General features: G+C 35.9%; 1 protein-coding gene across 5 annotated transcripts in view; it reads left to right on the top strand.

The window, feature by feature from the left end:
- The window catches only part of LOC105479442 (collagen type XII alpha 1 chain), a 128401-nt gene that overhangs the window by 41292 nt on the left and 69977 nt on the right, over window positions 1–17132 (top strand). For 3 of the 5 annotated variants that reach the window (XR_011623615.1, XM_011737399.3, XM_011737398.3), the window contains exons 15-22: window positions 8728–8994; window positions 9396–9588; window positions 10713–10834; window positions 12772–12921; window positions 13004–13123; window positions 13208–13372; window positions 13949–14095; window positions 16745–16884. Coding sequence is in view for 4 of the 5 variants with exons in the window: in XM_011737399.3 (XP_011735701.2) it covers window positions 8728–8994; window positions 9396–9588; window positions 10713–10834; window positions 12772–12921; window positions 13004–13123; window positions 13208–13372; window positions 13949–14095; window positions 16745–16884 (1304 nt within the window). In the remaining variant the exon portion in view is untranslated. The remainder of the gene's footprint in view (window positions 1–8727; window positions 8995–9395; window positions 9589–10712; window positions 10835–12771; window positions 12922–13003; window positions 13124–13207; window positions 13373–13948; window positions 14096–16744; window positions 16885–17132) is intronic. The other 2 variants (XM_011737401.3, XM_011737400.3) reach the window with 1 other exon arrangement.

Genomic DNA, 17132 nt, shown 5'->3' on the forward strand with positions numbered 1-17132 from the left:
TTCTTTTCTTTCTTCCTTATTCCTATTATATTTGGTAAGGTCAAATCAAAAGTCCATTCAATTTTCTGGTGGCTCAGATTTACCTCAATCTCACTATATTCTTTTTTTTTTTTTTTGGTAAATAATTATGAATGACCTATCATAATCACCTGGCTGGTGAAGGATGTGTCAGGGTATCTTTTTTTTTTTTTTTTTGAGATGGAGTCTGGCTCTGTTGCCCAGGCTGGAGTGCAGTGGCGAGATCTCGGCTGACTGCAAGCTCCGCCTCCTGGGTTCACGCCATTCTCCTGCCTCAGCCTCCAGAGTAGCTGGGATAACAGGCGCCCGCCACCGCGCCCGGCTAATTTTTTGTATTTTTAGTAGAGACGGGGTTTCACCGTGGTCTCCATCTCCTGACCTTGTGATCCACCCGCCTCAGCCTCCCAAAGTGCTGGGATTACAGGCGTGAGCCACCGCGCCCGGCTTGTGTCAGGATATCTTAATTCACTTTCCTGAAAGTTTATTTGTTTGAGTGATAATGATGTGTCAGTGTAGGTTCAACAGTTGTAACAAATGTACCACTTTGGTGAAGGATGTTGATAATGGGGGAGGCTGTGCATGTGTGGAGGTGGGAAAGGGGACATGGGAAATCTCTGTACCTTCTGCTCAATCTCTGTACCAAAGCTGCTCTAAAACAATATAAAATCTATTAAAAACAAACAATTGAAACCAAACCAAACCAAACCAAACCAAATGTCATTTGTTAAGCATGGGCATTTCTAAGCATTTGTAGGAGAAAACTTTAATCCTTTTGTTTTGGGAAGGTTTTAGGAAAAGGAGAAAGAATGGGCATTCATGCATTTCCTTCTATAAAAAAGAAGTAGAGGAATTTGGTGATTTTTCTGGCAAAGGAAGAGAGAGGGAGAAGTGCCATGAGCAATTTCAGTTAAGTCCTATATCCTGATTTTAAGTTGTCCTTAAACTAAAATCTTTGTGTCTAAGTTCATTTTTCTTTTTATCATTTGCAAGCTCAGTTGGATGTTCAAGTTTAAATTTGTATCTTAATTCACCAGATTTTAAAAAATCAACTTCTTTACAGGAAATTTAAATATGTGAGAAGACATAGTTCTCAGATATTCATATGATTGGTAGTAAATTAAATCTCGTGTCTGGAATATATTGGCTGATGTAGTTTAAGAACGTGGTAGAAATTCATTCTCTATTTTTGAGGAAATTCACTTGTAAAGAGAAGCTGTATTGTAAACTTAGGTCACATATGACACATAGAGCTGAATTTATTTGTAGGAGTAAAGATACAGTTCATGTGGCTGAGAAATTATAAAAGTATATGTATTTAGAGGGATTTTTTTCCTCCAAAAATTATCCTCCATTTTGTCTTTTTCCAAAAAGTTGGAGGCTTCAAATAATTGTTTGGAATTTAAAATATCTACAAGAGATGTGTTGTCGCTGAAAGCAAATATGGTGGCAGAAACTAAATAAACCTCTGTATCTCAGAAGATGAGCATCTAAGAAATTTTCAGTATTTCTTGGCTAATTGGTTGATTTAAACATTGATGAACAGAAAGGCCTATTTTTTTCCCAAGTTAACTTTTTTTAAATTATACTTTAAGTTCTGGGGTACACGCGCAGATCGTGCAGGTTTGTTACATAGGTATACATGTGCCATGGTGGTTTGTTGCACCCATCAACCCATCACCTACATTAGATATTTCTCCTAATGCTATCCCTCCCCTAACTCCCTACCCTACTACAGGCCCTGGTGTGTAATGTTCCCTTCCCTGTGTCCGTGTGTTCTCATTGTTCAAGTCCCACTTATGAGTGAGAACATGCGGTGTTTGGTTTTCTGTTCTTGCGTTAGTTTGCTGAGAATGATGGTTTTCAGCATGATCCGTGTCCTTGCAAAGGACATCCTTTTTTATGGCTACGTAGTATTCCATGATGTATATGTGCCACATTTTCTTTATCCAGTCTATCATTGATGGGCATTTGGGTTGGTTCCAAGTCTTTGCTATTGTGAACAGTGCCACAATAAACATACGTGTGCATGTGGATTTATAGTAGAATGATTTATAATCCTTTGGGTATATATCCAGTAATGGAATTGCTGGGTCAAATGGTATTTCTAGTTCTAGATCCTTGAGGAATTACCACCCTGTCTTCCACATTGGTAGAACTAATTTACACTCCTACCAACAGTGTAAAAGCATTCCTACTTCTTCACATCCTCTCCAGCATCTGTTGTTTCCTGGCTTTATAATGATTGCCATTCTAACTGGTGTGACCTAGTATCTCATTGTGATTTTGATTTGTATTTCTCTAATGACCAGTGATGAAGAGCTTTTTTTCATATGTTTGTCGGCTGCATAAATGTCTTCTTTTAAGAAGTGTCCATTCATATCCTTCGCCAAATTTTTGATGGGGTTGTTGGTTTTTTCTTGTAAATCTGTTTAAGTTCTTTGTAGATTCTGGATATTAGCCCTTTGTCAGATGGATAGATTGCAAAAATTTTTTCCCATTCTGTAGGTTGCCTGTTCACTCTGATGATAGTTTCTTTTGCTGTGCAGAAGCTCTTTAATTAGATCCCATTTGTCAATTTTGGCTTTTGTTGCCATTGCTTTTGGTGTTTTAGTCATGAAGCCTTTGCCCATTCCTATGTCCTAAATGATATTGCATAGGTTTTCTTCTAGGATTTTTATGGTTTTAGGTCTTACATTTAAGTGTTTAATCTATCTTGAGTTAATTTTTGTATAAGGTGTAAGGAAGGGATCCAGTCTCAGCTTTCTGCATATGGGTAGCCAGTTTTCCCAACACCATTTATTAAATAGGGAATCCTTTCCCCATTTCTTGTTTTTGTCAATTTTGTCAAAGATCAGATGGTTATAGATGTGTGGTGTTATTTCTGAGGCCTCTGTTCTGTTCCATTGGTCTATTTATTATACTTTAAGTTTGTGGTACCAGTACTTCGCTGGGTTTGTTACTGTAGCCTTGTAGTACAGTTTGAATTCAGGTAGTGTGATGCCTCCAGCTTTGTTCTTTGTGAGTAGGATTGTCTTGGCTATACGGGCTCTTTTTTGGTTCCATATGAAATCTAAAGATTTTTTCTAATTTTGTGAAGAAAGTCAATGATAACTTGATCAGGATAGAATTAAATCTATAAATTACTTTGGGCAGTATGGCCATTTTGACAATATTTATTCTTCCTATCTACAAGCATGGAATGTTTTTCCATTTGTTTGTGTTCTCTCTTATTTCCTTGAGCAGTGGTTTGTAGTTCTCCTTGAAGAGGTCCTTCACATCCCTTGTAAGTTGTATTCCTAGGTATTTTATTCTCTTTGTAGCAATTATGAATGGGAGTTCACTCATGATTTGGCTGTTTGTCTGTTACTGGTATAGAGGAATGCTTGTGATTTTTGCATATTGATTTTGTATCCTGAGACTGCTGAAGTTGCTTATCGGCTTAAGGAGATTTTGGGCTGAGACGATGGGTTTTTCTAAATATATAATCTTGTCATCTGCAAACAGAGACAATTTGACTTCCTCTTTTCCTCATTGAATACCCTTTATTTCTTTCTCTTGCCTTATTACCCTGGCCAAAACTTCCAATACTATGTTGAATAGGAGTGGTGAGAGAGGACATCCTTGCCTTGTGCCGGTTTTCAAAGGGAATGCTTCCAGTTTTTGCCCATTCAGTATGATACTGGCTGTGGGAAGCCTCTTTTGAAGAAGGAGCAGGCTTGGCAGGAATGAAGTGTTCATTTTTAGGTCGCAGTTGCCCTTCCATATTCTCAAGTTCCACATGTGCAAAAGTAACCAACTGCTGATAGACAGTATTTTTTAAAAAGCATTAAGAAATAACAATACAACAATAAATAATAATGCTAATAAATATATAGTATAATCATTATATGACATTTACATTGTATTATAAGTAATCTAGAGATGATTTGAAGTTCAGCAGGGTCTTGAATAATATCATAACATTGATGAGAAAAAAGAATTGATTCCTGGTGTGGGTCACTATCTGTGTGGAGTTTGCACATCTTCTCCATGTTTATGTGGGTTTCCTCCAGGTACTCTAGTTACCTCCCACATCACGTTAGGTGAACTGGCACGTCCACATGGTCCCGGTCTGAGTGAGTGTGGGGGTGTGTGTGTGTGGGTGCCTAGGATGGGGTTCTCCCTTTTGCCCTGAGCTACTTGGACAGGCTGTGTCCACTGTGATCCTTAACTGGAATAAATGGGTGAATAATTATGTTACTGGTTTTCATTTGTCTTTCTGAAATGTATATAGAGCTCACACATACGTCAGTGTTTTTTATTGAGAAGTTTGGTGATGTTTTTGTGATCAGAAATATGATTTAGGAACTTAACTCTTGTTTATATCAATTAACCTCTGGAAAATTGGTTTCCTTATGTCAGTTGTACAAAGTTGCAGTTTCCAAGAAATTATTTAACAACATTAGGTGAGGACTTACTGTATTAGGGAGGATGTGCATAGGTTTGTGTGAATACTACACCATTTTACATCAGGAACTTGAGCATGTGAGGATTTTAGTTTCTATGGGAGATCTGAAACCAATCTCCCATGGATACCAAAGGGCAACTGTATGTGAAAACTGCTGAAATGTCTAAGTAAATAAGAAAGAAGTCATGGATTTTTCTTTGTTCTACCATCATTTTGTTGTTGTTAGAAAGTATTTTCAGAAATCTGAGTGAGATCTGCTGTTTAGGTGGTAGAGGAATCCTAAGGTGTGGATAACTCAGCAGAACTCCTAGCCTACGCTCCTAGAGTTTCACATATGCTTCCAAGAGGGCATTCTGGGAACGTCTTTAAGATTGCTTTCACCTGAAACTCAGGGACATGGTATGCAGACTGTTGATACAATGAAATGAATACATTGATAAATGAAAATCATGAATTGGGTTTAGAAAGCCAGCAGAAGGGACACTTTCTAGTGCCCTTCTAATTTATGGCAGCTGGCTTAGCAGTGGTACAGTGGGTGTTTGAAAGTTTCTCATGATAGTTACTAACACATGAAAAGAACTTACAATGTGAGAGGGTGTAACAGCATTTAATGGCGTGTGGTATCCAATCAATGATGTAAAAATTCTTACTCTTTGGTTATGGGAAACCAACAAGGGTTTGTTTTTTTTTTCTCCCTAAAATCCAGTTTACTATTAAAACTAGGATGAGATATGCTGTACTGTATTTCATTTCCGTTTCTTCATTTTAAAGAGTTAATTAAAAGGCAGGAATGTAAGTGAGGACATTAAGGCATATCAAGGTACGACATATCACTTTTGGCTGTTATTAATATGTTTAAATTTTGAAACATGTTAAAGCTTGGTATCCCATTTTTTTGAAACTTAAGTTTCTTTTTAAATCAACATTCATAAAATTTAACTTTTTATTTTTCTAAATTCTGAGTTGTGTGAAATTGGTTTAAAAATTTTGTAAGAGAGACAATGTCTTGTTCCACTGAGTAAAAATGTAAGAGATGAAACAAAAGATGAGAAAACGTACTGTAGGGGGGCGGAGCAAGATGGCCGAATAGGAACAGCTCCAGTCTCCAACTCCCAGCGGGAGCGACACAGAGAAAACGTACTGTAGCACAACCACTTCTAGAAAACTGTTAGACACCCATCAACTTATTTGATATTTGTGACAACTGGTAATGATAATAATCCAAATAGATTATTTTTCTATATACTATTCTTTCTTGTACTATTTTCAGACCTCCAGGTAAAGTCTTTAGATTTTTTTGTTTGGAAATACATATATATATGTTTATATCATATATATTTTTATATAATAATATATATTTTATATATATGTAAACTTTTTTCCTTTTAATAGTTCACTTACCTGGAGAATAATAACAGCGAATTGATGATTAATCTAAATAAATTTTAGTATTTCCAGAAAATAATGGACTTTGCTGAGAGTTCTCTTAGTTTCTTTAAATCTAAAAATAAAAATTGCAGCCAATATAATTTTGATTGAAATTATATTTTTTCATCTCTCAGAAGCATAATTCATAAGCATCATAACCATATATTGAATTTACCTACTTTATCATTTTTATATTTGTCCTCTATACATATTATGTGTTTTAAAAAAAAATGGCTTCTTTAAAGATTTTATTTTTATTACTGATTTTAAGCAATTTAATTATGATGTGTCTTGGTATAGTTTCTTTATGTTTCTTGTGTTTGGGGTTCACTAAACTTCTAGAATGTGTGAGTTTATGGTTTTTATAAAATTTGAACAAGTCCATCCCATTAGTTTTTCAAATATTTTATTTATTACACCCCCACTTTATTCAGGAACTCCAATTAACTACACATATATTAGTCTGCTTGAAGTTATCACACAGCTCACTGATGCTCTGTTCATTAAAAAATTGTTTTTCTTTCCTTGTGTTTCATGTTCTATTATCATGCCATCAAGTTCACTAATCATTTTTTATATTTTCTAATCTGCTGTAAATATTATCTTGTGTGTTTTTCATTTTAGATATTATTTTTATCTCTAGAAATGTTTGAGTCTTTTTTATATGTTCTATATCTCTAGTTAAAATGCTTAATCTTTCTTCTACCATTATTACATATGAAATATAGTTATAATAACTGTTTTAACGTCCTTTTAAATTCTGTAATATATGTCGTTTCTAGTTCTGTTTCTATTGATTGATTTTTCTTCTTATTATGTGTTGTCTTAGTTTGGACTGCAATAACAAAAGGTATTACTATTGACTGAGTGACTTTAACAACAGAAAGTTATTTTCTCACAGTTTTGGAGGCTGGAAAGTTCAAGATTAAGGTCTGGCAGGGTTTGATTTCTGGTGAGGGCTCTCTTCCTGGTGGGTGGTTACCTTTCTTTATGTCCTCATATGGCCTTTTCTCAGGCTGTGAATGTGGAAAGAGAGAGACAGAACTCTGGTGTCTCGTTTTTTTCTTATAAAGTCACCAAGCCGATCAGATGAAGGCCTCACTCTGATGGCCTTATTGAACCCAAATTGCCTCTACAAAGGCCTCATGTTTAAATGTCATCACATTGAAGGTTAAGACTTCAACATGTGAATTTAGTGGTGGGAGACCTTCAATCCATGATACAGGTCATAAGTTTTTCCTTTTTGACGTGCTTTGTAACTTTTATTAGATGTCAGATTTTGTGAATTTTATTTGCTTGGGTGCTAGATGTTTTTATGTTCATATAAATATTCTTAAGTTTTATTCTGGAATACAGTTAAGTTACTTGGAAATAGTTTGATCTGACACTCGCTTTTAAACTGTTTCAGTTTAGGACTAATTTTGCCCCATTATTGAGACAATCACCTACTAAATACCCTACATGATGTCCCTAGAGTTGTGAGGTTTTCTCTTCTGGGTAGGGGGAACATTCTAACCCTGTGTGAGCTCAAGAAATTGTTCCCTGGGCTCCTTTGGGGTGGTTTTTTCCCTAGTTGTGGGTGGTTTTCTCACGCATACGCACTGATCATCCTAGGTTGAAGACTCAAGTATTTTCTCTGTGGCACTCTCTCATTCACAGTACTCTATTCTTCAAGTTCTGGTTGCTTTGGGCTCTCCAGACTTGCAACAACATCTTGACAATTAAGGGAGGCCACCAGGCTCCATCTGGATTCCCCTTTCTTTTACTGGGGACTGGAAATTCCAGGCAATAGCTGGGCAATCACAGAACCTATTCCCCTTTGTTCCTTATCTCTCTTAGGGATGAGTGTCCTGTGCCAACTGATATCGTGTCTGAAAATTATTGTGTTTTATTTTTCTTAGTTTTTTTTTTTTCAGGCTTCTTAGTTGTTTCAAATGGCTCTTGACCACTTGAACATGAAATTTTCTCTTACAATCAGGAAGATTCTTTGCTGATTTTGAATTTTGTTTAGCTTAATCTTTTACTGTAGAACATGTTTATGTTCTTTTGAACATTGATTATTGAACTGAATAAAATGGTCCTGCTTATGAACTCTAATTATGTATAAAAATAGGATGTTGTAGGTTATTTGTGGATGCTGGTTACTTATTTCATATAGAGTTATTAATAATTGTGAAATATTAGCAAAAGAGAATTTAATAAATAATTACATATTATTGATTACATATTAAGCAAATACTATTTACAGATAGTGCTTTCTGAAATACTCAGCACATACCAGTTTATCTTTAGAGCCCCTGAGGTATTTTGAAGTGTTAGTTTCCTATTCTTTTGTGCTCGTAGTCTGAGATGTGCATGGCAATCATAAGAATGGTGTTAACTACAGTCACTCTGGCTAGTCATTTACGGATTGCAACTTTTTCTGAAAAAGTCCAAGTAAAATGTTCAACTCTGAATTCATAATTTTTAGTATTCTCCACAGCATTATTACTGGATAAATTCTTTACAGATGGAAATATAATAAAAATTCTAAAACCTTATCTCCGGAAACGGATGTTTTCTTTACTAAAGTCTCTAGAAGGCAAATAGGAAATCTCTGCAATATGAACTTCCATTTTTTAGTATTAGCTAGATAAAACGAAAACATCTTGCTGAGCTCTCAATGAGATTAGGCTCACACGCCATCATGAATTTATGAGAGGTTACAGTGCTAAGCAATGGAACAGTGTACATATTTAAGAAGCCACAGAGAGTTTCTTTTCACATAAATGAAGAGGTGAACATACATTTTTTTCCAACATGGTATACAGTTGAATCTTCCTTTTATCTCACAGTATCTCAAGATTCCAAAACTCTGAAAGTAGATGAAGAAACAGAAAGCACAATGAGAGTTACGTGGAAACCAGCTCCAGGGAAAGTCGTCAACTACCGTGTTGTCTATCGCCCCCATGGGGGAGGGAGGCAAATGGTTGCTAAGGTGCCCCCCACAGTCACTTCAACAGTGTTAAAGAGACTTCAGCCACAGACCACATATGACATCACAGTTCTTCCGATTTACAAGACAGGAGAAGGAAAGCTTAGGCAAGGATCAGGAACAACAGGTACGAAATAACAGTTACGTTTTGAGGGGGAGAGAAGGTAATGTTTTAAAAGATGACTTTGTGTGTCCACTTCATTTGTAAATGTTTAAAACTGATTCTGTAATAAGTTAATTTATAATGATTAGACAATGTCTAATTAACATGTTATTTTTACCAATCTAGTTCCTGGTTAAATGATTCTACATGTTAATGTTCTCATGCAAATCTAATCTGAATTGTGAGAATTATTTACACTTCTACTTAGCTAGCATTCTGTTATCAGGACTTCTATGGAACATGCTCTTTTGTGGTACCAGACTTAAACCCTTTTTATGGATATGCATTTTTGTGGGGCTAATAAAAAAGAAACCCCAAAGCCTAGTCTTATAGATAATATTTTAAAAATATTTTTGTCTTTACAGCTTCTCGATTTAAGTCTCCCAGAAACCTCAAAACATCTGACCCAACCATGTCAAGCTTCCGAGTGACTTGGGAGCCTGCCCCTGGGGAAGTGAAGGGTTATAAAGTCACATTCCACCCTACGGGGGATGACAGAAGACTGGGGGAGTTAGTGGTTGGACCCTATGACAACACGGTTGTTTTGGAGGAACTTAGGTAGGAATTAACTAGGTTTGTCTCAAAGGATGAAATTAATTTGTTTAAAAGGTTGAATAGCTTATGTAAATTAGTAGGCTTTACACAGATATCACTTATATGTCTGTTTGCCAGCAAAGTATTTAAAATCAGCTAAAGCTGTTTTCTTATGCTTGGTGCTGTTGGAGTTGAAGTTAGGATTCAGGGGTCAGCAACAGAATTTAGGCCTGAGCAGGATTTTTTGTAATGTTTAATAATTTTTGTTTGTTATTAAGTGACCAGAATTGGGGTTTTCAATAACACCCTGCTTTTAAAAAATTAGCATTCTTATTACACAATGTCACCGAAATTGTAGCCATGTGGAAGTGTGGGGGTTGCTGTACCTTTTGGCAAGGTTTGAGGGACTCATGCTGAAATTTTGAGTGTGAATCCCCCTCCAGTATGCCATACAGGAGAAAGAAGGCAGGACCTCGTGGGTGCCAGCTGGCAGGAGAGGGCAAGGCTGGGCTCGTGAAAGGTCCAGCTCCAGGCTGTGCAGTGAGAAACAAGGAAGTTTCAGTTTGAACAGCACCCTACATTCATTACAGTAAAAAGGATAAACTACTGTGTGTAGTCTTTTGGAAAGTTTGTTTTTCAATCATTCATTCAAGACTATAGAAATCTATATAAAATGCTCGTGATTTACTTTTACCGGAGTAGGGAGGATAAAATTTATTGAGCTTCCTATGTGTCAGGCATTGTGTGAGGCATTGTCTTATGTTACCTTGCAAGGTACAGCACTTCAATTATTTTCTTAAAGCCCATTGCTTAGAAACAGTAAGAATGAAGAGTCTGACCCTTCCCTGACATGCTGAAAGGCAGGGTAGAGACTCTGCATCTGCTAGAAAGGCAAGACAGAAACCAGTGCTGTGAATTCCTAGTGTTCTCTGGAATGCTTGCTGTCTAGTTTCTCTTGACACCTCCCTCACAGGGTAAGCTAAGTGAGAAAGTGGTGGAAATTATTTTTCTTCTTTTATAATGTTGTACCCTATAAACTCTTCATAGTGAAAGCTTAGAAATCAAGATCAATGTCTTTAACAAAGCAAAACAAAAGTGCTACCACTTGAGCCTATGGTTCTCACAGGCTGTATACTTTAACATTTTAGGGCTGGTACCACCTATAAAGTAAATGTTTTTGGAATGTTTGATGGAGGAGAAAGCTCACCACTTGTTGGACAAGAAATGACAACCCTTTCCGACACAACTGTAATGCCAATTTTATCTTCTGGTAAGAAATGGAGTTACATTCCTCCAGGAAAACCACATTAGGAAACTATTTCAAATGTGAACTGTTAGGGTATCATACAATGGAAAACAGTGATACAAATTTTACACTAAAATTTATTTCAATAATTTACATACTTAGTAAAAAAACTTCTTCAAACATCCAGTCAAGCATGCTTTTTGACAGTATTTTTTTATACTTCTTTTATCAGCATTGCATTATTTCATACTTAAATTATTACATAAATCTATTTTTAAAAGAGTACTATGTGTGATTATTAATGTATTATGTGAGTAATGTAATTATTAATGTAGTAATTTAAAATTATGTAATAATGCATAAGTTAAAATTACACATTAAATTTATTAATGCATTTAAATATCAATTTTAAAATTATGCATTATTACATAATTAAGCTCTATTATTTAAAGATGAGTTTTTACTAAATGTAGATATTGTACCTTTTTCTATTTTTAGTGACTAAGATGCAGTTTTCTTTTGTAAAAGTCATTGCAGAAATGATTTATTTGGGCTGGGTAAGCAGTGTTAGGTTACATAAATAGGTGGGCAACTATGACTTGGGAAACAAAATGGTAACATAAGCCCCTTAGATTTTCTGTCCCTGCCGCAATTACAGCCTTTATGAACATAAAGCTAGTTTTTAACATTCTTAGAGAGGGAGGTGGTGGACAGAGTTTACTTCTGATATTTTTCACTATTGCTAAAAAAGAGTAGATCTGGGTAGAGCAGGAGCAGGCTTGTAAGGGCCTATTTCCTTGGGATAGTATTTGGGAATCCTTAATCCTGATACAGTATATAATATGTGAGTGACACATTTGTATTTTATAGTGTGATGAGCATTATTTAATTTTTTTCCAATGATTTCTTTTGTAATATAAAGACCAAATGCTACCCTTGTAATAAATTGGAAAATTTATAGTGGTAATACAAGCTTTTGGAAAGGAGAACAGTAAAAAAATGGATGTGGACAAAATCAAGTGTCAATTCTTGCTGTTTTGCATTAATGTTCTATTGTTTCTCTTATGATGATATTAACTGACTTATATTTTTATTTTGTAGCTTGTACACTGAGGATGTTGGGATTATTTTCTCTTTCCAAAGCTTTTCCTTTGTATCAATGTTTGTGCTTGTCTCTATAGCTCTCAATTTGTATATTTGTTTGCATACTTTTCTAAATTATCTTCCTTCTTCCTTGATTCTTTAAATGTGCAAACTTCACCTTCTATATTTACCTGATTTTTATTCATAGTCCATAAACTCAAATGATTAATAGCTAAATAATAATATATCAGGGTTTAAAAAATATATCTTTACTTCAAAAAGGTATAATTTTAAAAGTTATGTGTCTAACCCTTCATATACATGAGGTAGTTATCTAACAGCTTAGCTATTTGAAAAGCTAATTTTTGGCTCACAAAAACCTTTTTTTAGTTTACATGTTTTATCAGTCCATCTCATTCCTGTCTGCTATGACCATTAAATATTGCAGAAGAATGTAACATCTAATGGTTTGACCACATTACCATTTTACTAAAGTTATTAGTACTTCATAGTTAGACAGCTATACATTCCCATTTATTTATTTCAGCCTTTGAGTTTGTGAGCCCATCAAATTTTCAACAATGGCTTAATTCAAGTCTCCAGGTTCTATGAAAGAGGGCAGGAAATCAAGTCAAAGATAAAGGAAAGATTGGCCATTGAAATAATCTTTGGAGGAACTGCTGATTCTTAAGACTGTTAATTGAGGTTAATAAATCAGATGGACGTATTTTCAGAGTCTCGTACTCCACATCACTGAGCTAGACTATAGTACTGAGACAGGCAACACTGAGGATCCAGGGAGTGGCAGAGGTGTGACAAGGAAGTACCCTTGCCAACAATTTGCTTCTTACTGTCTTGTCTCATGATTGCCATGTCAGGGATGGAGTGTCTCACCAGAGCTGAGGCAGACATTGTGTTGCTGGTGGATGGATCATGGAGCATCGGCCGGGCAAATTTTAGAACCGTGAGGAGCTTTATTTCTCGTATTGTGGAAGTCTTTGACATTGGCCCCAAAAGAGTACAGATTGGTAGGTTCTGACAACATTGGAGCCATTTAGACATTTTTATCTTGCTCTTTCACATGCACTAATGCCAGTGGTGTCATTTTAGCTCTTGCTCAGTATAGTGGGGATCCCAGAACAGAGTGGCAGTTAAATGCTCACAGAGACAAGAAGAGCTTGTTGCAAGCTGTGGCAAACTTACCATACAAAGGAGGCAATACTCTCACAGGTGAGTCTCTTTCAGCTTATGCTTCTGGTCAAGGTTTGTGGCTGAATGGTGATGTGACTGATTCTCTTTTAAAAATCCCACTAGGCATGGCTTTGAATTTCATTCGCCAACAGAGCTTCAGGACCCAAGCTGGCATGAGACCTCGAGCTCGAAAAATTGGTGTGCTCATTACTGATGGAAAATCACAAGATGATGTTGAGGCACCGTCAAAGAAACTCAAGGATGAGGGAGTGGAGCTGTTTGCTATTGGTATGCACTAAAAAGGACAGTGATGCCCCTGGGGTTACAAACGTGCTGAGGGTATTTTTCATAGTTAAAAGTTGTATCTGAAGCATGAAAAGAAAAACTTTTTTTCTATCACATAATTTATCAAAATAATGTTCCAGGAAGTTAATTCATTTTTTTTCTCCTTATATTGGGCCAAAACTACATGGTTTCTTAAAAGAAAATTAATAGATCAGGAAGAAAAATGTGCTATTAATAGGATTCAGAAAAACTCCTACTTGGTTTTCCACAGAACCATGTTTATTTTTGATATCCATTATTTTACATTCCAGAAAAGACACTGAAGAGACACTTTTTGGTGGGAAATTGGTGCTACATGCATCTGGAAGAAGCCAATTTAAAAGAGCTTTCAGTTTGTATTATCCTTTGTTTCTGTTTTATTACTGAGAAAAATAATATGTATATTTTAGTTAGCTAATTATTAAACCTTCATAGTTGACCGAAAGAAGCCATGAATTAAGAAAGCCGTAAATCATTTGCTTTGTTCCATTAATTTTTTTCTGAGAAGTGCTTTTAATTTGTATATATCCGTTTTTGAAGGTATTAAAAATGCTGATGAAGTCGAATTAAAGATGATTGCAACTGATCCTGATGATACCCATGCATACAATGTGGCAGATTTTGAGTCACTCTCCAGGATAGTGGATGATCTCACCATTAATTTGTGTAACAGTGTCAAAGGTCCAGGTAAGTTTAGCCCAGAGTTTCTTGCCCTCAGCACTGCTGATATTTTGGGCCAAATAATTATTCTTTTGGGTGAAGGGGAGGGAACTATTTTGTGCGTTATAAAATGTTTGGCAGTGTGAAGGGCCTCTGCAGGTTGGATGTCAGTAGCATCCCCTAAATTGTGGCAACTATAAAGATCTTCAGTTGTTGCCAAATGTCTGCTGCAGAAAAAAACTGTTCCCAGTTGAGAATCACTGCTTTAGTCCCAGATTTTTTTTCCTGATTTGTTTCTCGTGATGGCACCTCAATGACTTCTAGTTTATTTGAGGATACATTTAGTTTATATCCCGCATACTTGCACCCTCCCCCACACAACATATATATATAAATTGGAAGGGGGTAGGAAGAGACGGAAAGAGAGATGCTTTCTTTTCTGGGATATACCTGTTGTCTTGTAAAGCATCTTCACTCCATTTAGTTGCTACATTGCTATTAGATGGTTGTTCCCAGACTCTTGGTTTCCTCAGTTTTGGTACCTTTTTTTGATTTCCTAATGTGAGCAGGAATAAAAGAGCAGTCTTTATATCTGATTTGCTTTGCCTCAATTATAGATGATCAGATTTGAAACTTTACACTTATAATCCCTAAATATAAAGAGAAGCTACAATTTTACAGTTTAGACATTTAGAAATTATATAACTTCTTTTTACCAGTGAAGAAACTGAGATCTGGAGAAAAATTACTTAGTCTTGGTCAAATGTTTAAAGACGTTTTTAGGGGTATTTAAAAAAAGTAGATATAGCTAAGGAATTAGGATATTGAGATAAAATTATAGAGCTGGATTTATACTAACAAAGGATGATGCATAATGATTACTCTCTGTGTAAATCATGGGACAAAACATGGTAATCACCAAATTTAAAGGTTTTTTTTAAAAATTACTGATAAAAATTATGGCTCTTATTATGTAAGAAAAATTTTATTTAAGTACATGTAGATTATGGTAAAATTGTCCTTCATTAATTTAATTTGGTTTTGGAAAAGTTGGAATAAGTTTAAGAAATAAAGTGATAGAAATGGTTCACTTGCTCTGGATGCTAGGGGTATGTTTATTTGAATGTTCCCTCTTGGGTTTCTTTCTCCTAACTTTTGCAGATTTTCTTTTTTGAATTTTGAACAACAGATTGACCTTTTCCCTGGAGAAATAGACCAGCCTGGCAGCCAGAATTTGTAGACTTCTGGCTCTTGATTAGCTGAGAGAGTTGTAGTTTTATTCCATTGGACAGAACTTTGAGTGGGGATGAAAACATCCTTTATCTGTTTTGCTTTTTTTTTTTTTTCTAAAATGAACTATGTAATAGTTGCATTCATTCTAGTTTTCCAGACAGTAAAATTGCTTGATAATTTTGTAGGTTTGACTCTTACCCAAGTACAATAAAAGTGAAGATACTAAGAATGGAAAGGCTTTCCCCAGTTTTGGCTTGCGCAAAAAGTAGAAAGAGTTTATATGAGAATGATTTGCTATGCTTATGGAGTTATTGAATTAATCCTTTTCTCTTTTAATTTTTATTTGGGCTGTTTTCCTGTTAGACATACTGAGCTTAGTATTTCTATTTTCATCAGCATTTATTCAAGATACTGTTATGTATTAGTCATTTCACCTATGTCCACCCACAGGGAGTACAATCACAGGCGGTAGGATATTCCCAGATTGAAAAACACGTGTTTGTTTGCATTCTCTCCAGTGATACAGTTGTCAGTTTCCTTTATTATACAACTAGATCCTGTTAGAGAATAGAATGAATGAAAAATCAATTCTGTCCTCACAGAGCATAACCTTTAGTTAAGGAGAGAAGACATGAGTATATAGAAACAAAATGATAATGAGGGTAGGGAAGTTGTGTGGTGCCAATAGTGATAGGGACAATGGAGAAGCTAAATTGTCAGGACCTAAATTCTTATTTACTGATTATATGTACAAGGGTAGAGAGAGGAGGAACTATCAAAAGGTGATTCAGAGATCTCGTATTAGTCTGTTCTCATGCTGCTAATAAAGACGTACCCAAGACTGGGTAATTTATAAAGGAAAGAGGTTTGATTGACTCCCAATTCCATGTGGCCGGGGAGGCCTCACAATCATGGAAGAAGAACATGGGAGGTCTTACATGGTGGCAGGCAAGAGAGAGAATGAGAGCCAAGGGGAAGAGGAAACCCCTTATAAAAGCATTAGATCTCGTGGGACATTCACTACCACTAGAGCAGTATGGGGGAAACCACCCCCATGATCCAATTATCTCCATCTGGGTCCCTCCCACAGCACTTGGGACTTATGGGAGCTACAATTCAAGATGAGATTCAAGTGGGGACACAGCCAGACCATATCGGGTCTTCAGTCTCAGTGACCTGTAAATTGGTAAAGTTTGTAAGAAACAGGAGGATCAGTTTTAAGGAAAGACAACGAGCTCATGTTTTAATCTTCTAAGGATAAAAAACCTTTTAGTTACCTATACATAGAGGTCTTACAGGTGATTTATTGTAGCTACTTAGTATGTGAAAAGAAGTATGTGAAAGCTTAGAATATGGAGCGTAATATTGTTTCAATGTAATTTCAAATATTGTCACCTTTCTACAATAATGAGAAAAGTGTATACCCTTTATTTCCATGTGTAGGTGATTTGGAAGCACCTTCTAACTTAGTTATTTCTGAGCGAACCCATCGTTCTTTTAGAGTGAGCTGGACACCACCTTCTGACAGTGTGGATCGATACAAGGTGGAATACTATCCAGTTTCTGGAGGGAAACGTCAAGAAGTGAGTAGGAACACCTACAGCTTCTTCCTTATGTTGAGATTGGGTCCTCCTCATTAGGGCTCTGAGAATAATGTTAGGTGAGGGGCAAGAGGGATGAAGAGGGGCCAGAAATGAGTCAAGAATAGTGCTTTCTATTCTTGACTTTGCTAGACAGGCACTTCCATCTGGCTTTAATTAAAGGGAAAGAGCTTTGCTTAAATTCTTACGGTTTTTAAGAACTGTAGAATATCACTATGTTTTTTTCATTA

Source organism: Macaca nemestrina, chromosome 5 (assembly GCF_043159975.1).
Source record: "Macaca nemestrina isolate mMacNem1 chromosome 5, mMacNem.hap1, whole genome shotgun sequence".
Classification (NCBI taxonomy): domain Eukaryota; kingdom Metazoa; phylum Chordata; class Mammalia; order Primates; family Cercopithecidae; genus Macaca; species Macaca nemestrina.